Below are 23,995 nucleotides of genomic sequence, written 5' to 3'. Positions count from 1 at the left end.
TTTGTTTAATATATTTTTATTCGATTCATATTTATGTGTCTTAAAGGCTAAACGCATATGTAAGTACATTGATAGAGTTGAGATATGGGTAGGACTAAAAAACGGGTAATTTATCTGACAACGCCTCACTGTGATGGGACGTCGTCGTCGCTCCGTGGATAGAATATATACAAAAGGCTGGGAAACTAGGTCCTTTAAAGCGGAAGCTCTTCCCGTCACATCACCACATCCCGGCAGACGATCTTCGTTTTGGAGGATGCCCTCTGACCGCCGTACAAGTCCGAGGAGGCGGACGACGAATAGTCGACGTGACTGCCCGCCTGGGACTGTTCCTGCCTGGCCAAGAAGCTATCGGCTATGGCTCGATCAAGACCCGTGTACTGGAAATTAGGAGCACCGTCCAGGACATCAGCCTCAGATTTGCGACGCTGCCGGCGATTGGCATCAGACTTTCCCGCCCGCCGCCGCCTTCGCTGTCCATTGATCTCCGCCGACTTGGTGCTCTTGTGCGTCCGGTACGTCCCGCTTACGCTGACCGGGTGGGCGTAGAGCACAGATTCGGGCCCGGGTCGCATGTAGGGTAGGGTCATCCCACGGTAGTGCGGCGGCAGTGGAGGCACAGGAAGCAGAAGTCCTGCGCCCGGCGGCGGAGGTGGCAAGCGTGTTGGTGGTGGTGGTGCCATCTGAATATAATTATTTCAACAAAAATCGATTTTTAAATTTTCAGTAAATGTATTATTTAAAACGGCATTATTTCAAAGCTATCTATTTCGCCTTGTGTATGAATAGTTAGGAAAATCTGACAAAAACTTAAATCTGAGTTTAAACACCTCCGAAATATTCAATTGGCACAGCCAGAGCTTTGTTTATACTTTTAGAAAACAAATTACTAACCAAGCACTAGCTGAGTACTAGCAACAACATATTTCTAGTTCTAGTGCTACCTATAATTTCGACGGTAATTCAAAATAGCATAATAGCATAAACTAAACTAACTCCTAACATAAATTTAGCTGGGCTAGAGCTGCAGATTACTGGAAACCCATTTACTTTATAGGCTCGAACAAGCCAGCCCACTGCCGCTCCACGCTCTTCAAATGGTCTAGTATACCCCCTACCCTCTGAGTCACGGATTTGGAATCTCAGGATTCAGCTTACCCCAGTGCCGGCGGTGGAGGGAATGAGCATGATCTGCCGCGATGGAGGCGTAAGTTTGCGGACTGTGGGCGGAAGGCTTCCCATCTGGGTGGCATACATCCACATGGCCGCCAGCTTCTCGGTGTTCATCTGCAGGAAATGAAGTCGCATTAAGAAAGGACCCACTTTATTCAACAGAATCCCGCCCACCTTTTCACTGCCATTCAGAGACATCGCCTTGATGTACTGGTCCACCTTTTGCTGGTCCAGAGCGATTCCCGATGCATTCGACTTGATAATCACGTCGCGGAGCTCACTGTGTTCCGTTCTGCAATAAAGTGGAGAAGTGTATTATTCCCTCTAGAATTTTAACTAAGTTACAATAAGTACTTAATTATGCATATTATATTATATTATATATTATGCATTAGGCACTCATTAAAACATTGATGTGGGTTCGCGTTTCATGACGCCAATTTGAAAACCAGCACTCTCCAAGACTCTCCAAGACACTTGACGTCCTCATTGTTCCTTCGAAGCGATAAATATTTTGCGTCATTTATAGCTTTTTTATTTTTCGAAATTAAGGAAAGTTAACAAGATTTACCGCTTTTAAAAATATTACCAGATTTTAGTTACATGGTGAATTTTGGTATTTTTAACTTTACATCTTTGGTATTTTGAAAACGCGCGTGCAAGGCCACACTGTGCGCCAATCGATTTACTTTGTAAAAAAAACACACCATAAATCCGCAAAGTTGTCGCCGAATAGCGCAAAACTCGCGTTTTCCGTAGCCCAGTGCACAAGATCGGAGACCGCACGTCGCCGTATATGTAAAGCAGCAGCCAATATAGCCGATAAGCCGAGTTTTCCAAAGATCAAAGGGAATCAAGTGGAAGAAGAAGCAGCACAACAACAACGCAAGCTCGCCACGTCAGTGGGAGTGAGCGAGAGCGCAAAACACTAGCGCACGGGAGTAAACGAGAGATCGATAGACAAAAAGAACGAAAATGTTTAGTAACTTTAAGGAGCGTATTATTTCGGCCATAGCGCCCGACTTGCCCCCCCTGCCGGGCAGCGGGGAGCGGGCCATTGGCGCTGGAAGCGGGCACCATCACAGCTCGCCGCACCAGCGACTCCGGTTCGGCGGCTCCGGCGGACACCCAATGCCGGACAAGTTCCCCTATGCCCGGCCGCCCTTTCTGCAGCTTCTCACGCCGGACGAACTGCGCGCCTCGGCGGACCACAATGTGCGTCCCATCATCGTGCCGCGTGACATCAACCTCCTGCCCTGGGGCACCGGATACGCCGAGTGCGTCAATTCCGGCAAATCCGAGTGGAACGAGGACCAGGGCGCCTTCTGCCGGTAAGTGGAGCAGTCGATGGTTATATTGATCCCCACATGGTTCTATTGATTTTACTAGGATTTTGATCTGCACCACCAGAGTGCCCATCACACTAGATTAAGATTACCTATCTTTGTCTACAGCATTTATTTATCTCCGAGAATCCATCTTACCTACCCATTTCACATTTGCAGTTATGCATATCTTAAGAGAGAGATTTCTTAATCAAGCAGACCTCAATTCTTACTGTGATCCTACTGAACTGAAAGACACTTCTCTTGCCTCCAAATATGTAGAAATGTAATTCTTAGGACATTCTTGTTTCTACTTACTGAAATTTGTTTCCAGGCTCTTCAGGATTTTCTTTTGCTCTTTACTCATTTTTCTGTGTATATTTCGTGTCTGTTTGCTTACTGGTCTCGCTTTCTAGACAAACAATATTTAATGAAATATAAATTTAGGTTGTAGATATTTGCTGAGGGTTGCGCCACTAGAACTGAACTCGTGATTTTATTCTTGGAGATAGAGGTATTGTTTTAAATGTTTTCTCAGACGCGAGTGTCACATGTCCGCAAAACCAACTAAGAGAATTGTTTACGCATGTTGAAGATAGTGCTTAGAATTAGTGTATGCCACTTTTTGGGCAGTATACATGTTCAAAATCAATAAGGTGCCGCATGTGAAACATATGTACATAACTTGTTTAGCACAGTCACCAACAATTAAGTACAGAATTATGTTAAGCTACATTCATATTTCAATGAATGCTGAATAATTTACCATGTAACTAAGCTCCTGTGCTTTTTCCCTTACGCAGGCAAGTTCTTTCGGATCCGGAGCATAAACACCCAGATCTCCCGTACACATACTTCGGCATTTTCGACGGACACGCCGGATATGGAGCCGCACTAGCTGCCTCGCATCAGTTTCATCACATCCTGCACGAGAAGCTAGTGGACTGCCTGGAGCTGCTCCTTCCACGGGATGCGGACGCCACAAATGGTGGCGGGGATGGCACCAAGCTGAATCCCACATTCCCGCACCCCATTTACTTCCAGCGCCGGGTGACCAAGGACGAGCTGATCATCGGGGCGCTGGAGAGTGCCTTCTTCAACATGGACTCGCTGATAGCGCAGGACAGTGATCGTTATCGAGATGCCGGCGGTTGCACCGCATGCGTTTCATTGTTTATCGATGGCAAGATGTATGTGGCGAATGCCGGAGACTCCAGAGCTGTGCTCTGCCAGCGGCGTGCCACTCCTGAGAGGCCACAAACAAATACTGACTCTGGAATCGAGCCGGATCCCTTGGAAGCTAGCTGTTATCCAGTGCCGTTCTCGGCAGACCACACGCCTGAAACTGAGCGCGAACGTCTGCTGAATGTCGCCAGATTGAAACCGCACCTCATGGGGAACCATTATGTGGCCATGGAGTACGCAAAGCGGCCGCACGTCAAGGACATGGGGCAGCGCATTCTCTGCCGACAGGGCACCATGCGTGGCTGGACATACAAGACCCTGACCATGGGAGATCTCTGCATGCCGGTGGTCAACGGCGAGGGCAAAAGAAGTCGTTTGCTGGGTACGCTAGGAGTCACGCGCGGCTTTGGCGACCACGAGCTTTTGGCTATCAACACAGGTATTCAGATAAAACCATTCCTCACGCCTCACCCCGATGTCAGGCAGCGAGATCTCACACAGGTGGTTTCCATTCCGGATGAGGACAACCGGGATGGCGACTACGGCGTGCTCGTCATGGCCACCGATGGCCTGTGGGATGTGTCCGAAAATGAGTCCGTTTCTCGCACCGTCTTCCAGACGCTCTCAAAATATCCAACGGAAAAACATCGCTATACGATGGTCGCCCAGGAGCTGGTGGCCCGTGCCCGTGGCAAAATCAATGACTCCGGGCATTGGCGACTAGCGGATAGCAAGGCTGCAGCCACTGTTGATGACATCTCGGTGATTGTGATCCCGGTTTGCCAGTATTACAAGGAGCACGTGGAGTGGACGCAAAATTACAAACGAGATCTCGAACATCGTCGCCGCCAGGCTCAGGCCAATATGGCCCAGGAAGCAGTCAACGTGCTCAATGGCGTAATTGCCGAGGAAGCTCACGTAGTCGAAGAGGAAGAGGAAGGCGAGGTGGTTGTTCATGAGCCCAGGACCTCTCACAAGCATGCGGAAGCTCCAAGGCGGGTGGACGGGACGGTCGATGACACCCTGGTGGTAGAGCTGACCCCTTCGCTGGAGCAAGTTCATCTTAAGGACCCGGATACAGCAGGTGAGCAAGACGTCCCAAGCTAACCCTTAAATAATAGTTCTTCAAAAGTCATTAAGGAATCAATCTTAGAAATGAACTCAATCACAGTTGATCACCCGCTATCACTCGCTATTATAGTCTAGTTTCTTTTACGTTTATCAAGAACTAACGTTGACTGAACATTTCTGTATTAAAACTGCAATAAACGAAGAGTTTTGTCTGAGAATTACAATAATCATCATTTTTGTATATAAAAATTTGTACCCTAATGAAAGCAACGCCTAACCAATTCTACTTTTTAGCAGCCGAGTCCAGCAAGGAGAAAACTAATGATAAGGACAAAGAGGCGGGCACGACGCGACAGCAGTCACAACAACAACAGAAGGGTCGCAAGGGCAAAGGCAAGCACTAGGACGAAGGTCCTGCCACACAGGCCTATACATTAGTCGTAATTAGACACAGCAATATTCGAACGGATACAGATGCGTCAGTAATAGGCCCATCTATATTTTTTTACACTCCACACACGAGGACGAACTCAAAACATTCAAAGTTTACATAATTTGCTTATGTACAACCCAAAACAAAACAAAACGGAAACACAAGTCAACTTAATTAAACTGTACAATATTTTGCTGTAATGAAGTGTATTTATTTTACTCGAAAAGATTGATAGATGAACAAAGGATGAACAAAGCCCCACAGTAACGGAGGCGATATTTTCAATTACACAAATCAAAACCTTATGATTCCAAATGAAAACATAAAAATTAATTTAAGCTGCTATAACATAAACAAAACTATTAAAATAAAATAAAAAACAAATATTGTTAACTAGAAACTGGAGAGAATTATTGGGATAACTGATAAGAAACACAGGCGATAAGAGAATGTTGACTTCAGAGGCCTTCAGAAAATATTTATATTCTTCTGTTAACGAAATTGCAGTGCACTGTATTAAATTGAGGTTTAATATGTTATGATCAGCATTAGGAATATCTTTTGACCTGAAGTTTATGTATGGTTGTATACGTTTGTGCATAAATACGTAACTTTTGGTTGCATTGTAAACAGGTAGAAAGACCTTTTAAGCCCATCCACTACCGTTTTGCGATAGGACCTTATCTATAACGATACAAATGAAGCGAAAAAAATGAAAATGATTCACTTGCTGTCTCATACGGCAATACAATAAAAATGTATTATGCGCAATCCCCATTAGATCCAAACCATTTTGAACTGTTTATTTTTATTTCTCTTTCAATAAATTTAATTCACTTTGGTTTGAAAAATTCAACTTTACAATAATTTCGAATCGGTTTAATTTAATTAGCTTATTAATTCACAATTAATAATGGAATTCGTTCATAGGGCTGTCTTAGATCTGGAAGCAGTTAAAATCTATGTACTATGAAAATATATTTACGCATTCATATATATGACTTTGATATAAATGTTCTTGGGAAAATCAGCGAGAGAGTTTGCTTTTATTGTGTGCTTAAACTGTCGGTTGTCTCTGTCTTCTTTGTGCAACCCGAACATTTTTGTTACGAACCGGTCAGAATAATAAATAAACAATTAGTTTTTATCATAGGAGGCCACTTTTGTAAAGGAGTTTTACGATTAAAGTATAAACGAATTTTAAATAAATAATTGTGCGGCAGTCCAGAAATTTTGCTGGAATAGATTTCTCAAAAGCCCGTGCACTGAAATCTTATTTCTGCCTGTAACTATTTCCTTGTTTCATAATTTGTGTATAAATCTATTCAAATATAAAGCAGGAAAATACATTCCTTTCAAATTGGTTGGTTGTCATCATTGCAAAACATAGCATAGCATAGATCATTGCTGTACAACCAACATATTCTGCAAAAGTGTGTCATAACCACTATTAGGCGAAAATGTTCTGCACTTCGCAAGAGCTCTGTGAAATAACTTCTGTTTTTTATGGCAATGTGTATATGTACATTGCTTACACTCCACAGCTAGCTAATTTAATATGTATTTTAGGATAATCATACCATTTACCCCTCTAACCCCTCTGCATAACAGCACGAAAATACGGTTTTATTCTAGGGATGTTATCTATTTTAAAAATTTGCAAGTTTAACTAACCTTGTTTAGGTGGTGTATATTTGTATATGAAGTTATTGTTTTGTTTTTTGGTAGCAGTAAGTTCAGTAGTGGCACAGCGCATTAATCCTTGTAGCACACACACACACACATACGGGAAGCACACACACACCCTCCTATGCACACACAGGCAGCCACATATAAGCCTAGAAATCGTAAGGAAATTTCAGATTTCCAGGTGGCTTACACATGCAGTTTGCAAATGAATTGGTTTCGGATTCACATGGATCTTGTACATAATTTATTCGATTTGTTTCAATTTTCGCTTGTATTTTATTTTGTTTATTTCCTTCCAACACAATTTTAACAAGTTTCCTTGGCAGAAATAAAACAAAAGTTGAATTGCAAACGAAGGTGTAAAGTTCGCTCATAAAATCATAAAATCACATTTCTGTTGTCTTTCAAGAGGAAAACAAGAGGGAACGCTATAGTCGAGTTCCCCGACTATCTGATACCCGTTACTCAGCTAGTGAAAGTGCGAAGGAGAAACTTCAACGCCGACTGTTTTTGGCGGTTTGTGGGCGTTAGAGTGGGCGTGGCAACATGAATCAACAAACTTGCGCAGCGTCTATGTCTCTGGAGTCTGTATGCTTAATCTCAACTTTCTAGCTTTTGTAGTTCCTGAGATAACAGCGTTCATACGGACGGACAGACAGACGGACAGACGGACATGGCCAGATCGACTCGGCTATTGATCCTGGTCAAGAATATATATACTTTATATGGTCGGAAACGCCTCCCTCTGCCTGTTACATACTTTTCAACGAATCTAGTATACACTTTTACTCTACGAGTAACGGGTATAACAAGTTGTTGGGCAGCAAGATCAGTTGCTTGGGAAACTAGCATAGACAAATGAATGTCTGCATAAACCCAAGTTGTTGTTTATTCGACACTATCCTATTTGTATCTGAAATTCAGTACGAGTATGAAGGAACAACTAGCTCGAATAGAGCGGTTTCGGTTCTAAATCGTCTTTCTTTATCTGGTTACAGCGCAAAAGGGAATGCTGAATGGTAAAATGTATGTTGGAAGACTTTAGCAAACGAAATGGGAAACCAATTTGATGTCACAACTGTTGCTCGGCATTTTTACGACTAAACTGTGCATTTCGGGACTTTAAGGCAAGTTAGCAGGATTTACGCTTCTTAATTACAATTAAATAACAATATGAACCCTTGCGCAGTGTTGGAAAGAACTTGGTTTAATTTTATTTTTAAGGGAATTATTGATAAAATACTCTTCTCTGATATCCTTTGCCTTATAAACCCGAAAGCATAGTCTCCGCTTTTATGTACACACTCCGTATAATATGGTAGTTATGTATGTATATCTTTTGCTTAGTTTCTTATATCATTGTGCAAATTGACATTCCAAGTAATAATTGTGGGAAACTCTTGTTGTTTGATTCTCAGCTTCTTTTTTAGACTTATTATCTTATTACACAGTTTTTTTATGTCCTTTATGTTTTTTTTTCTTTATAGTTTGGCGACAAAAGTTGTTATAATAATATAAAAGGAGTGTGGCTTTTATTCTTGTTCTTTTTTTTGTTTTGTTAATACTTTTTTCAGTTTTCTTTTTCTTGTTCATTTTAATTAATTAGTTAAACAACAATAACACGGTGATGTTGAAAAATTTAGCTACGATTAATTTAATTAAAAATATGTATGCATTTTGTTATATGTTGTAAACTTGTTTGTGCGAGAAGCTTAACTTCACTTCAGTTTCCAGTTTGGGATAAATATTGTGGCATCAGGCATCATCTGGGATGATTCTGGCGCCACCTGCACACACGTTCTCTAGGCCCTTGCTTTAGGATTTGTTATATAAATAGCTATATATATAGGTGTATATCCGTATTTGTATAGTTATATATGTATGTGTATATAGATGCCCCGCTTTATGCTTTCATATAAAATAAATAATTAACACTTGTCAAATACTTCAAGTTGGGCCGATTCCTCGACTCCTCCACACTAAACCAGACGCAGTTTGGTGCTGCGGCAGCGTTGGCGAGGATAGCCCAGCGTATTTGGATGTGAACCAAGCTTGTGCACATTGCCCTTGACAAGACGACGATGAATGGCACAGCAGCATTGGATTAGAATACTATAGAGTCGGAAAACTATTCGGATTATCTGCCTCTTGGCCTGGCGCCGCGGACACCATGGAGCCACCCAGGATTAGGAGTGCAGGTTGGCTCGATCTTTGGCCCGCCTCTTGGCCAACATGGAAAGTTCTACGGGTCCCACATTCGCCGCCTGAGGTATGGCAATAGCCCGGAATGTGGCATCAACAGCTCCTCGTAAAGCCATGGAGATGTGATTCTGTTGCTGCTGCTGGGCACCCAGCGAAAGTTGGCACCCGGGCGCCACTGCATACTCCGTAAGCTGTACGCCGCCGGCGAATTGTTCCCGCAGCCAGGCGTGCTCAAGAATTTGCGCCGCCGTTGGCCGATTCTCCGGTACTATGTGTAGCATTTGGCGCAAAAGTTCTTTGGCAGGCACACTGATCAGTGCCCAGCGACTGCTCGTGAAGTCAATGTGTCCCGATCCGATGCGCTTCAGTATCACGTCTGGGGAATCATTTGGAGTGCTGGCGAAAGGAGTCCTGCCGGATAACATGATGTACAGCAGCACACCGAGCGACCAAATGTCGCAAGCCAGATCATAGCCCTGTCTCTTCAGAACCTCAGGAGCCACGAAATTGGCCGTGTAGCAGGGCGTCATCAGGAGTCCGTTGTCCGCGCGCAGCTGCTTTGCGAAACCTAAGTGGAAATCAGTAGGTTACTCCTGCTACCAAGAAGGAATACGCGCACAGAGATATATAGCCTTGCAGAAATAAATCCCAGTTTTTATGAACTCTAACTTAAGCACCAGTTTCGCTGTGTTTTTATATCATGATACTAAATTAATAATTTCAATTTCAATTGCAATAATATTACGCTTTAACTCACGCATCAATGTACATATTCAGTTTGAAATGGATAAATCCTTAGAAGTGGAAACAGTTCAAAATAATATAGAAAATAAATAATGGCATAAGCTTCTAATTACTATAGTTAGGCTGTTAAAGGGAATCACATTTTTCACCAGCTGGAATATTAACTGCAAGGCTATAACCAAATTTGAACTAGCTGCGCTGCCCACTCACCCAAATCGCAGAGCTTCAGTGTCTCGGGAGTTTGCCGCATGCTGGCATATATCATATTCGAGGGCTTGAGATCCCGATGGACCACGCCATGCTCGTGGAGATATGCTACCGCGGATGCAATTGTCCTTAAAACAGCGCCCGCCTCACTCTCGCACATCTGACCCACGGCAAGTATGCGATCGAGTAGCTCGCCACCCTTCAGCAGCTCCATCACGAGATAGGCGGATCCCGCATCTTCGTAAACGGAGTACAGGGTGACGATATTTGGGTGGTTGCCGTACCTCAGCATAATCTCCACCTCCTCCCAACAATCGGCGGATGTGGATGTGGATGCGGCGGCCACAGCTGCCTTTTCGATTATTTTTACTGCATAATGTTTCTTGGAGGCGCGATGCTCGCACAGCCGGCAAACTGAAAAGGTTCCACGTCCCAGTTCTTGCAGCACATTATATTCCGTATGGAAGTTTCCGGGAAGGACACCGGGTAATGTTCGAGGGGCTCCCACGGGAGCAGCAGGAATAGGAGATTTACTGTGCAGCGGACTGGCACTGGTGGAGCAGCTATTCGAGCCGGCACACTGACCTTCTAGGAGGACAGGAGCCACAAAGCTGAACCCGCGGAATATCTCATGGGCAGATGCGGAGATCGGACCACCCGGCGAATCCCTGGGGGACTTTGAGGTGTACTCCACATCAAAGTAAAAGGCATCGTCTCGGCTAACCGCCGGTATAAAAGGCGGACGCACCTGCTTTCGTTCTAATCTCACCCAGTCGATGGTGGCGAAAAAGCAGTGCGCCTTGATGTCCAGAATTCCTTGGGCACCCGCACCCAAACGATTCTGGGGGTTTCTTTTGAAGAGAGCCCGCAGCAGGGACTGTGCCTCCGGCGATAGATTCTCCGGCATGCCCAGCTTACTTCTAAGGATCTGATTCATAGTCTCCTGGCGGGTTTGGCCATGAAAAGGTAAATTCCCTGTTAGCATTTCGTACATGAGCACCCCGAAACTCCACCAATCGGCGGCAAAATCGTGTCCCTTTCGGTTCACAATCTCCGGCGCCATGTATTCCACGGTTCCACAAAAGCTGTAGGTTTTTGAGCCATCCAAAGGCTGCTTGGATAGGCCGAAGTCCGTCAAGGCTATATGGCCGTGCTCGTCAAGTAGAATATTTTCCGGCTTTAGATCCCTGTAGATAATGCCCAGCGTGTGTAGGTGATTCATAGCTAGCGCCAGTTCCGCCAAATAGAACTTGACATCTTCTTCCGTAAACATAACTTCTTTCGACAGACGGGTAAACAGATCACCACCACGAAGAAAATCCAGTATCAAGTAAAGTTTTCCGGGAGTTTGGAAGGCATAGTGAAGACGTACGATAAAGGCATGGCCCACGTCCGCTAGTATTTTTCGTTCGTTGGTGCTCCTTACGCGATCTTTTACTTTAAGGGTGGCCTTTTTGAGCACCTTCATGGCGTAGAGCGTTCCGGCATCTTTGCCTATGATCTTGCGCACTAGGAACACCTTGCCAAAGCTACCTTCGCCCAGGACCCGTAGGAGTTCGAACTGCGAGGGATCGGCCTTATCGTGACCCTCCTTAATTACTTCCTTGAGCTCGAATTCGTTTTCGGTTTCATCTAGGGGCTCGGTGTCTTCCAAATCAAGTGCCCTTCGTCCAGTAGCCCCTCTTCTACTGCCTGTTTCTACGCCTCCCTGGGACTCGGAATCACTCAGCTCCATTAGTTCTGGCGGCGGGCACAGTGTTCGATGCGTCGGTCTTTCCCTGTCGGAATCCAGGACTACTGCTGGTGAGATGTGATGCTGCTCGAGGGCCGCCTGCAAAGCAGATTGCTGTTGCACCTGTTGCAGCTGCTGGCGACGCTGCGATGATTTCACAGTGGTCACCGAGGAGGTGACACCGCTGCTGCCTCCACAACTCTCTTCGTCCTCGGTGGGCGTGTGTTCCATGGGCGTGACCGCCAGGCTGCTGCAGCCGGACGAGGTAATTTGCATGCGCTGGCGTAGCTGCAGGCCCAATCCGCTGCTGCTGCTACATTGCTGCTCCGCATTGTTGTTGCTGCTGGTGGAGGACACATGTTGCTGCTGCTGCTGAGGCTGCTGGCGGAGATCCTTTTGGGAATCGGCCAGCGGCATGACTTCGATGGCTGCTAGCGTTGTGAGGCAGCTGCTCCTGGCGGTTCCTTCGTTTCCAGATCCTGCTGCACAATTTTGGCCAGTTAGAGCCCGAGTCCCACCTGCGTTTCCAACTCCTCCTGCTGCGCCTCCTCCTCCTCCACCGAGCTCTCCCTGCTTCCGATTTCTCTTTTCGTTTTTATTACTTCCGCTGCGTGGGCGTCGCTGTCGACTGCGCTGTTGCTTCTCCGGATTTCTCTGGTTTCCGTGCTGCCCTTACGGCCAACAAGCAGCGCTTTCTTAATGCGCCCTCGTTTCGTACGCCGTCTGCTTTACTATCCGCTTCGCAATCCGCACAGCTGTGTTGCTTCTTATCACTATTATTTACACATTAACAATAAAGTTTTTTTTAGAGCTGCAAAAAAATCGATGTTACCATCGATTACATCGATAGTTTTGGCTTTCTGAAAACATCGATTCACTTTTCGGTGCCGATGTTTTCAAAATGCGTATTTACCAAATATCTGTTTACACTCAAATTCATTTTTTTTGAGTTCAGAAGTCTGTATAACTCAAATAAAAGAAACTTTTAAATATTGTTTTATTTAAGAATGTGTTTGCCCGTGTGACCGTGCTTTGCAAACATACCGAACGTGTAGAAAATACCAACTCGTTATTTGCTAACGATAACTTAAGTCCCTATCTATCTAAAAACCGTTATTCTATCTTCCTATATCCTTATTTTATAGATTTTTGGAGAACATTTTCTGAAGTTTTGCTGTACAAATACGACAGTTGAATTATAAAAATCTTATGGATAACGCACGAGCAAACAATCAAAAAAAATTGTGCTCATAGACTTATTATATTGTTGTTTAAAATAATGAACTACAACATGTCATCCCAATAAATACCCAATTAAACGTTTATATATGTATAGTGGAAAAGCCTACTTACTTGGTGCAAATCTGGAGGGCGCATCGATAGACGGATACAATACTGACCACGAAATGCAGAAACAGGGCAAAAATTAGGCCGCAGGCTGCGGAAACCTCGCTGTTGGCATTGATCAGATCGAACTGGAAAGGATGAAACCATTAAAGAAACACGCCTCAATGCGAAGAGACCTGTTACTCGTACTTGTTCGCCCTTTTGCTCCGCCAGTCTGTTAAGATCCCTGGACAGTCCCACTCCGGAAATGGCCAGAGCCAAGGTGCTGCTGGCGATGCAGACCAAACTGAGGGCCAAGAAGGCTGTCTGGGTCTTGCGCATGCTCACAACTCCGAGGGAGCCCGTAACGGCGGCTATCAATCCCGTCCAGATGCCGCAACCCGCCAGGGAGAGCGCTGCCTCACGGACGATCAAAAGGGATCCCAGGGCCACCAGCGATATGGCCAGGAGCAACTGGAGAGTGCCCAACACTATTTGCAGTGGAAATGCCGAGCAGCATTCATTGCTCGCCTTCCGTTTGCGCCGATCTTTCGAAGACAGCGATGAGGAGGCACTGCCTCCGCCTTCGCTGCCTTCCTTGTACTTAATAAATTCTGGCGGACAGCGCTGTTTACGGCTGATCCTGGAGTCCAAGGTGTTGGCCCCACTCTTGGTGCCATTCACCTGCACAGAAGGAAAAGGTATTTGTTACAATATTTAATTGTGTGAGGTTTCATGTGAGCGTGGTTTCACAGAAATGGAATATTAAAGATTCTAGTTTGGACTAATAACCATTTACTGATTAAAATTAATTGATTGCATTGTGTGACCTACCTGGTTTGGGTTTCGCGGCGCTATCGCTTCCTCCAGCTGTTGCTTGAACTCTTGGTGCGAAATCAACTTGGGCTTATTCTCCTCGTCCTTGTTAGCCTTGGCTTTTTCCGCATCCAAGTCTAAGGCGGCGGATAGGAGTTTCACAGCAGGCGGCTTTTCATCGTAGACGGGACTCGAATAGATGTGACTCTGGGCATCCTGACGCGCCTGATCCTGGTCCTCCTTCTGTTTCCGATCCTCATCCCTTTGGAGCATGCCAATTTGCGAGTTGGTCAGACTTCCTGATCCCGCCATGTTTGTGGTATTCGTGCTCTGCTCGATGGTGGTCACCACCTGATGCAGTCCCTCACGATTCAGGCTGCGATCAACAATGGTGTCCATGCTGCCGGTGGTGGAATCATGCGAGTCAATAGTTCGGGCCGGCGATGCCGAGTGACGGCCACTGAAATCTCCGCCGCCAGGCTGCTGATTACTGGTCTCTATCATGGCTGCTGATTGGCCGAGATGATTGGGTTATGATGATAGGTGATGTCACTGATTCATTGACAAGCTGCAGGCAAAAGAGCAGAACATTTAATTGTTAAAACTGATATGAAAAGTTGTGTTTATTATAGCTTTAAATATTTAAAGACAAATCGTTGGGTATTGTTTTATAAACAATTTGACATAAAAACTTTTTTATAAATGGCATATTGAAAATGCAGATACACATATGTATGCAATGAATATTATTCTTTTAGAAACCCCATGATGGCTAATCTAAGAAATCGGCACTAATCCAGCTTTCATAACCCTGTCGAATGTAGCAAACTTGTACCCTGAACACTCGCCATGCCTTTGGATTAGCGAATCGACAGCGATCACCCCGCGGCATAGCAGGTTCGTTGCCAGAGTCTTTTGTTTGGCGCACACACTTTCGAAAGGCGCTCACTTATCGCTTATTTATCCGCCGATCGATTGCCTTTTGCCATTCATCGATCACTTGATTGATCTTTTCATTCGCAGTTTGGTCGCATAATTGCTGCAATAATCGTTCTCCGCCAATATTAATCCACTTATGATACCTGCTCAGAATCCGATCAGATTCGATCCAATCCGATCCGATACACACTTATCGAGTGTCAACCGGCTGGCAATGCCAGTATTCTGCCTTGGAACACCTTGACATTTGTCTGCCGCTGGTCGGTCGTCATTGTGCTTGGCTTTTGCGAACCGGTTAGCACTTTGTTGGCAATTAAACAAAACCAAAACTGAAACCGAAACCGAACCCCTAACTGAAATCAAAAGCCAAAAAAAAAAATCGAAATAGCTTGACAAAAAACTCAAAGGTACACAAAAAGTACATTCCTTAACTAATAAAAAACTATACTTTTTTTAAGCATTTCCTCCTAAAAATGTATGTTTATATTGTTTCTTAGGTATGATATAATAAAAACTGGTTATCTTATTATTATATCTTAAAAAAGTTATGTACATATATATGAAACAAAATTTGTTTTCTAGTTAGTACAGTAGGTAGTGCTACCTATAAATAAAAAAATTATAAATTGAAAAAATAGGTTATCCCTCCAAATTAGATTTTCAAAAGGTTAGGACCATTTTCCAAGATTTCCAAGCAGACGTTAAACGCTCTTAAAGACGGGGGAGTGGCATGGTTTAGTTGCGAGGGGCGTGAGGTCGCATTGTTTTGGCGGTACCATGCGGCGTATGCGCGATATCGTTTGGAGGTAAACCACTAAAATGGCATCTGATATGGCAAATTGTTTGGTGCAAGTGGCAAATTGGTTGCTAACTAGGGGAGTGGAGCAAGTACAGCCCTGCAGTATGAATCGGCTTAATTACAAAAATTCACAAAGATAAAAAGAATAGTAAAATGCATATTAACCAAATCAAACGAGTGATTACCTGACATCATTAAAGAATAAACATAAATGCTTTTCTCTTAAGTCTCAAAATAAACCACAAAAATATCTGGTTTAATCCGCACCTAACTTATACATACTTCTTTCAGAAAAGCACTTTGTTAATTTCTTCCGATTCATAGCCAATTAAAATATAATCAAATAAATATATCCTATCCTCATATCCCAAATAAAAGACACGCTGAAGACAGAAAGGCATGCTTTTTGATTCCACCTCCGCTTAGAAACTAAAACTGGGTCTCTAAATGCTTAAGGCAAATGCAAAACATGCAGGGAAGCAGTGGAAAAACACGAAGATGTGCTGTGAGCTGTAAGCCCAGGAAAGTTGATATTTAGTTTGGTATATCTCTGTTTGCTGTTGACATTTCGCCACATGCTGTGAGTGAGCAGTCTTTTTTTCCCTGTTTTCCACTGATTTTCCCCGCTTTGGCACCGACGACGACAAAGCTTTCCACTGTCCCAAGTCCGGCTGGTCATTTGTGGCACTTTTCATTTTCACTGTTGTCGCCTTGGCAGCAATTAGGCGTAATTGGCCAGACACACACCGCCATACGTGTACGGCTCACTCTTCAATTAGCACTGGAACATTTACCCGGCTGCCTTCGCTTTGGTTTCGACCAGCCGCCATTCCCCTGCAGCCTTTTAATTTGAAGTGCTGTTTTCCATTTTCCAAACGCAAATACCCCAGAAGCCATTCCCACACTCGCAAGTGCTGCCGACTTTTGAAATCCAAGCTGTTGCACTAAAATGCCGTATTTTTGGTCTAATCAAAAAAGGTATTCATTTGAATACAGCTCAAGATTGTTTTTCTGTTGGAAAATACAAATGTGGCAAAGTAGTTCCTAAAGCATAATACTTGTGGAAATAGCTGTGTTGAATAATTAAGAGAAAGTATCGCGAAAAATAGTCGTAAAAGCCAAAAAGCTTATGGCTTTTAGTATTTTAAATACTTGCTGCAATATTTAGTGGCCAACACTGTTGCCAAACAGCAGCTGTTGCTGCACTCGAAAATCGCCCAAGCGCTTAAACAAGAAAACCGCGACTGCAACATCAAAAAAAATAAAGCAAAAAAATCCAAATTTGCCGATAAATCAGCACAGCAAATGACCGAAAATAACAAAGAGATAAGGATAAACAGTGGGACTTTAACAAGCTAAATTGCGATTTAAGTTTATCTAATTGAGAATGGGTGCGGATGGATAAATAAAAAGTAAAAGTAAAGTTGGCATAATTAGCCAAGAAAAACCAGTCAAAAAATCAGGCATAAAAAAACTCTGAAGAAAATTGACACAAAATTCACAAAAGCAACTGTTGAATATACATACATATGTACATATTTAACATTTAAGCTTCAAGTACTTGTATAGAGAACTAATGAAACAGTGATGGGTTTTTACAAGGCTTAAAACTTCATTTAAAACAAAATATGTACATATGTGTTTAAAATGAATAATTTTTTTGTGGTGTAACGTGCAGGTTTGCAAAATGTGCAAATAATTTGTTTTGTCTCCAAACGTAAATCTCTCTGCTGTTTTTGGCCAAAAGGGCAAATCCAACGGAATTATGACAAGATGAAAATAGAAAATCGAAAAAAAAGAAAGGGGCTGAGGCTAGAAGGAGCTGGTGGCTTGTTAATGGCCATGATAGCCATGACGACCATGACGGCGTGAGGGAAGTGAGATGTCGATAGGTTTTCCTAAAAGCAAAATTGCACCGGTTTGGCAGCAGAAAAAACTCCACGGCTGCGGTCAGCTACGCCGTCTACAGATGTACGAGTATGTATGTACGAGTATATACCTGTATTCAATGTAAATATATCAACACTTTCACTGGCCGGCTTCCCATGTTGGCCATAATTTTGGTGGCCAATTGATTGACATACACCAATTTTCGCCCAACTATTTTTTAATGGGAGTCAGCTTGGATGGAGGATTTCCTCACATTATCGGCATTGCCTTTCCAGCGGAACCAAATAAAAATATCTTTTCGAAACCATTTCTTGCGTGCCAGCCAGCCTGAGGCAATCAATTGGATTTCCTAATTATTCACATATCGCATCGTTGTGCTTCCCATTGCTTTTTCGGCTTAAACGAAATTGAAACTTTGCAAATTCGATTAAAGTTATGACAGCTGCAGCCAAATATGGAATGTTTGCGCAGCGCTGAGCGTGGCTTAAATTATGCATTGAGGCAAACGCCAAGGAGGGGTGCACACTCGCAGTGGGATGGCAAAGATTCAGTTCGAGGAGTAAATGGCAACCCACATGAGTTTCAACATGGAGAACGTTTCTCGATTTCTGCTCAGATCGTAATGCCACACAACAAGCTGTAGACTTTAACTACAGTGTAGAACCAGTGAATCGTGTAACACAAATTGGAGAATCGCTCCATGCAGGCAGGGGAAATACATTGTTTAATAGTGATAATAATGAATTTTTAGACTTAGGTAGGTATCACTCAGGTATTACCAATAAACAAAATGATTATTTCAATTTAGTCATTGAGTAAAGTACAGTAACTTGAGTCCCAAACAGACCACCTTTTCCACTGCAGACACTTCAAGCAGCTGCGGTTCCTTAGACTGAGTTTTAAGTGCAGCTAAATGTTTTTAGATTTCGGGAGCGAACGTGGATTGCGCAAGCAACTTTAAAGCTGTGTTTGGAGCATAGCATTAGTGTGCCTTGTACCTATTCACAATGCACTATAAGACTTTTTATTTGCCAAGAAAAATGGTGGAAGATAACTGAAGTGCATGGAAATCTTTGCTTATTTTGCCATTGAAGAATTCTTTGCAAAATTCCGTACAATCAAGCTATCGCCAATTGGCTAGCCAAAGAAAATCGGTAATAGAAAAGACACCTGCAAAAATAAAAAGATAAAAACAAGCGTTTCGAGTACGAGTATGTGAAAATTCCCACAACATTGACTGACTGACTGACTGATTGACTGCCTGACTCATGGCAAATATAGACAAAGTCAAGACACGAGATGCAGTTGCAGATGACGGAGCTTCCTGCTACCCACGCAATCGTGGCTCGTTGCTGTATCCATGGTATTGTGGCTGATATTATATGATTAGATGTGATGCATGTTTGCGTCGCCGTTGCCTTAGGTAATTAAAACGCCGCCTGCCGTGACAGACGAGCGACAAAGGCAAATTAAAATATCAAAAGAGCACGTGCAACACTAACAAATAACTGTGAAATGTGACACTGCAGCAGCAGCTTGCAACACCTGAGTTGCTGTGCGTTGTATCACCAGCATCATTGTAATTATCATCGTCAGCCACAGACAACAGTCAAGGAAAACAATCTTAAGAACAATCCGATGGCAAATGGAGCAAGTACTTTAAAACGGGGGAGTGGGAGACAGCAATCAAATCAAAGCGCTGACAACTGTTTGACTAAATTGCGCTCCATTTGCTAATAAGATCAAGAACAACAGCGTCGGGAGGCATACCTCTTGCAGCAAGTTCGTTGTCTAAGTCATTCGTTTGCGGGGGTTCTTTATGTGTCCACAATCTGTGTATCTGCTGGAAAAATGAAATTGGACCAGCACGTTCTGCTTATTACATCATATAAAGTTAAGGGAACTAGTATGGGAATGGTGAAAATAAGTTGTCAAATGCTAATATCAAACTGATCGACTTACTTGCGAAAGTGAGATGAATTTAATAAATTAAATTTAAAATTAAAAGAAAACTACTTTGAAATAGAATATAATCATACCAATTGCAATTAAAATGCTATCTACTAGTTTGTTATTTCAAATTTTTGGACTTAAAACCAAAAAACTTCTTAACTCTATGATTTTAAGTGATGCCATTTTATTACGATATCTTGAGCAAACAAAGTAATTAATTATAATTAATTATTATTACAGATATCTAGTGCCTTCTACTTCATCACAGTTGGCAGTTGGCCCACTGTTAGATCTGGAATGCATGTATCTCTTATGCATGCAGCTCAAACCCTCCGCTTGAGGCCTCTTAACCCACCACACCACTCTTAACCCGTCAGTCCGCCAGTCGGTGGTATTTTTCTGGCCTGATATGAGCGGGAGTTAATTTTATGCAGGAATTCGGTCAGACAAATGAATTGGAATGAGAATAATTATCATCATGCTGATGATGGTTGCAACTTCAAGCAAAGGCTGATTGCTAGTCAATGGGCAAGAGGGGGTTAGCACAAACATGGGCTGCATTTGAAATGCAGATAAAGGTTGAAATGTCAAAGTATTTAAGTCACACGATCTGAGAGTTGAGAGTCGCTGGCCAAATGACAATTTTGCATTGTTTACCTTTTCGGTTTTGTTTTCTTTTCATTTGGATTCGGATGTTGGCCAACAATGGGTTAAGAGCAGCCTTCAAAATTGTGGTCAGTCTGCAATGCGTCGTTTTTTTGGTTTTTGTTTATTTTCCTATGGAATTTAGTACCTGACTGTTAATTTTGGCCAATGGCACCGTAGCGTATACTTAACATTTTATGTTTGATGTTCTTGGGTGTATTTCAAGGAGAGTTCAGCCAGTGACAATAAAGTGCCTAGTTTTTGTGTAGTTGATTACAAGCTGTCCGTAATCCGAATGAAATCATTATTTTTTGTCTTCTAATTGGAGGGGAATATTAATCAAGCCCAGGCTCCGCGCAATTAACAATTTTTTAAGGTATTCGTAATTGGTTTGGGTTTACTTAAAAGCTTAAAAACTGGATATAACATCATTAACGACAAGAGCGGTGCTTGCTTCACTGTTTTAAGATTTTGGGCTTTGATCGTTTGATTGGATCTTCGACACATTTTTGCCCTACAGCTCGAATTCGATTTTTGGACAATTAATCTTCGATTCGCACAATGATGAAAGCTCGCCATGTTACATAAGTAAAGAAGATAACTAACTAACTGCAGAAATCAGTATTACCAAGGCGACCTTGATACCTGTATTGAACTTGAACTAATAATGTTTTTATTTTTACAACGAGGTAGGTTTTTAGGATTAGGATTCTAAAATATCATTTTAAGTAAGTTATATATTTAGTTGCTTATGTAAAGAGAAAATTAAATACAACCAATGTATTTAAGTCAATACAAAAGAAGAGAAGACTACTGTCGTCAATAAACGCGCTGCGCTGGAAAATGCATTGGAGACTGCTGCAAATTGCTTGCATGATTCCATGATTGCAAACAATATTTGAGTCACTCGCGGTATTGAAATTTTGAATTTATAAATACCTTCATGGAAAATGTGGAAATTAAAGATTGTTAATTCCATTTGATCCCCGAACTTGCCAGAGTTCGCTGGCTGCCGTTTGTCTTGGGGCTTATTAGCAAAGTCAGGTCAAATCAAAAGACTCCGACTTTGTACTCGTATACACAATACTTATTCCATATATCCATATGGTTGGCTCGCGACGTGCCTGCCTAATCTGGTTTAAACAACAATCGTTGCACGCATTCCAATTTGCAGTCGCATTCGCACATGAGCCACGGTCTCCGCTCCCCGAACTGCGGACAATTAAGGCGGCAAGGTCGTCGTCTTTTGCCGCTGCTGGAATTAGCATTTGAAATGACTTCATAGCAAATTAAGTGCACGAACGGAAAGAGATCAAGCGGTGCGTCTGGCTTGCAAAGTCTGCAAAATGACTTACGCACTTGCCACAAACACTCGAAAACGAGTGCAACGCACGCGGCTAATAGCGGCTGGCCGACAGGCCAACTGGATAACTGGATAACAGCCATAATAATAATAATAATGGATAATAGCCATAAATTGGCTATGGCCGAGCTTATGAAATACCGTAAAGCGACCACAACACAAGATATCTCGGCGGCAATCAAAACGAATCGAATCGAATCGAAATGAAACGAAACACTTGCCCGATCGCGAGGAAATGAAGTGGCGGACCAGGCATATCATTAGATGGAACTGTCGATTTTTGGAGGTTGGGCTTAACACTCGAAGAAGTATTGCAGAAACAGCGAACCCCTACACAGCGTCCAGAAAGACTCTACAATGTACTATAAATATATAGCCTAATATAAAGTATTAAGGAAATGCATTTTTGGTGTAATATGTTCCTTACACACGATCTCTTAAGGAATGTTTAAGCTTCTAGCACGAATACTATTTGTTTTCCTTGAATAAAAAGATTGGCTGTACGACTTCAATATGAACTATTTGACATTTGAGACGCACTACACCTTTTCTGCCTGTGCACGGTGCGTCTGGTTCCCCCTTTCACTTTCAATTAGCCAGTGGGCAGCCACACGGCTTTTTTGGCCTCTTTGCAATTTTCTCGTTTTCGCTTCGCATTTATTATTATTTATAATATGCGCATTTCGAGGAAAAACTTTCGCTGCATGCAACATTTGGTGTGTGGTGTGTTGTGTGTAGTGTGCGCTGCATTTCCTGCAATTATCGCATAAGTACGCGTGCTGAGGGCGGAGAATGAAGTGGATTGTGGGGGTGTTGTAAGGGTGTTTGTAGCCGCCCCAGACGGATTATGAAACCAAGAGTACACATCCATATGGAGGTCCATGTACCAATGTACCAAGCGCCATTATGCAGAGTGAAACCTATGTGCAAATTCCAATCGAATACGGCAGGTGAGATAATCGCAGTCCCCCAAATGGGAGTCTCAAGACCCTTAATCGATGAAATCACTGGCATTACAGTGCTTGAAATTGTAATTACTGCAGATACATACTCATATGAACCTTTGTTGTAATTTTGAGATTGATATCAATTCACACAATTTAGAGAGAATATGGGGGAAACAGTTAAAAATAAATGACGGTGACAAAAAAACTGTTCATATTCAAATGCCATTTTTCTGAAAGCCAGAACTTTGCAAGCGGGTAGAACATTTCGCAGCCCAAAATCCATTTAAGTTGGGACCAAATCAATTACCCCGCATACTTGTGACTCACAAACTGCTTAATTTCAATACTTTAGCCTTTAACATTGTTTCCTCACTGCCAAAAGCCATTGCGACCCCGAACAACAATTCCCATCGAATTTGGGGCACAATCCACGACGAAATCTTAAAAACGAGTGCAGTTTCTTTGCAAAAGTCTTGTCAATTGCCTTTGCTCTTTTGATTATTGTTATTTTGTTGCTGGTCAGGCTGAATAAAACAATTACTTAGAGGATCTACTCCACAAAATAGAAAGTATTTATGAGCAGTTTTTGCTAGTTTGTTGGCTACAGAGGCAGAAAATTGACAACCTCAAGAGCGGAAGTTTGTTAGGTCTGTTAACGACTTTGCCTCGAGACTTTGAAGCACTTAATGTGCGCTGGTCAGCGGGTCGTTTAGAGCCATTAGAATGCAAAAACATCTCGAACAATTACGAAAATGTAGCGCTATACATATTTAAATGAAAATAGTTAAAGGGGCAACCTCTACATTCCTAGACTTCAAAATCTGCAGTTTGTGGCAGCTTATTCCCCCTACGTATCGATGTAAGTCAATTAGCCAAAAAGACATCTTCAACTTAACCCATCTGTACAATTCAAAGAACACGCACTTGTTGCTTTGGGAAATCGTTTGACTTTGTGCAATTTCTCAACTGCTGCACAGACACCATCTGTGGCAAGTTGCCTGGTGATTTTGATGAACTTTTTTTTCCAAATTTCCAAACGGTGGGATGCACCGCCTTTTGCACGTGCTGATAGTGTCATTTGTAATTCATTATTGTTGTTCTCTTTCGTTCGCCACTCTTTTTTTTTCAGTTTCTCTGTGCAAACTTACGCTAATTGAAGCGGCGTCCGTGGCCTTTGTGTGTATTATTTATTTATTATTGTCTATTTATTAGCTATTTTCTCCTGCTGCGCCTCTGCGTTGTGTTGTTGTCTTGTGTTGTGTTTTGATGCGATTATTGTTGCTTTATCTCAGGTTGAATGAAATCTGCCCGCTAGTTTTTCTGTTGTTTTCGCCGGCAGCGTGCTGCGTGCAATTAAAATTCAACAAATTCCATTTCACTTCAACACACAACTGCAAAAAAATACGTGGGGCGATAAAATAATCGAAGCAGGCAATAAAGCGATCGATTAATCGGCGATTCACACACGGTACCGTTACTCGAAGGCAGACGAAAGCAGAAAGAGAGCGCAAAACAGCGAGCATGCGCGTGCGTGTTTCTCGACGGCGCGTTCGTTT

The 23,995-nt window shown here is 42.9% G+C and overlaps 3 protein-coding genes across 8 annotated transcripts; 1 reads left to right on the top strand and 2 right to left on the bottom strand.

Annotated features, from left to right (window-relative positions):
• Positions 1–23,995, bottom strand: LOC6526218. Of its 5 annotated transcripts, XM_015191222.2 has the most exons (7): positions 23,588–23,995; positions 13,922–14,471; positions 13,298–13,771; positions 13,115–13,236; positions 1,348–1,465; positions 1,159–1,287; positions 1–683 (listed from the first exon to the last, which is right to left on the bottom strand). In XM_015191222.2, exons 2-7 carry the CDS (start codon positions 14,405–14,407, stop codon positions 216–218), a joined length of 1,797 nt encoding a protein of 598 aa, XP_015046708.1. In that variant the 5' UTR covers positions 14,408–14,471; positions 23,588–23,995; the 3' UTR covers positions 1–215. The 5 variants fall into 5 exon arrangements, with proteins under 5 accessions (XP_015046708.1, XP_039231732.1, XP_039231770.1 ...); XM_039375798.1 differs by having other exon boundaries at positions 1,159–1,465; XM_039375836.2 differs by lacking the exon at positions 23,588–23,995 and adding an exon at positions 14,986–15,181 and having other exon boundaries at positions 1,159–1,465.
• On the top strand, positions 1,825–5,387 carry LOC6526220 (protein phosphatase 1H). 2 transcript variants are annotated; one of them, XM_002101993.4, is made up of 3 exons: positions 1,825–2,504; positions 3,302–4,767; positions 5,049–5,387. In XM_002101993.4, exons 1-3 carry the CDS (start codon positions 2,149–2,151, stop codon positions 5,156–5,158), a joined length of 1,932 nt encoding a protein of 643 aa, XP_002102029.1. In that variant the 5' UTR covers positions 1,825–2,148; the 3' UTR covers positions 5,159–5,387. The 2 variants fall into 2 exon arrangements, with proteins under 2 accessions (XP_002102029.1, XP_015046710.1); XM_015191224.3 differs by having other exon boundaries at positions 1,826–2,504; positions 5,052–5,387.
• LOC6526219 (ribosomal protein S6 kinase 2 beta) lies at positions 8,277–12,350 on the bottom strand. Its single transcript, XM_002101992.4, has 2 exons — positions 10,033–12,350; positions 8,277–9,646 (listed from the first exon to the last, which is right to left on the bottom strand). Exons 1-2 carry the CDS (start codon positions 12,176–12,178, stop codon positions 9,063–9,065), a joined length of 2,730 nt encoding a protein of 909 aa, XP_002102028.1. The 5' UTR covers positions 12,179–12,350; the 3' UTR covers positions 8,277–9,062.

The sequence above is a fragment of the Drosophila yakuba genome, chromosome X (genome assembly GCF_016746365.2).
Source record: "Drosophila yakuba strain Tai18E2 chromosome X, Prin_Dyak_Tai18E2_2.1, whole genome shotgun sequence".
NCBI lineage: Eukaryota > Metazoa > Arthropoda > Insecta > Diptera > Drosophilidae > Drosophila > Drosophila yakuba.
The sequence above is the reverse complement of the archived record's forward strand: the minus strand, read 5'-3'. Positions and strand labels throughout refer to the sequence as shown.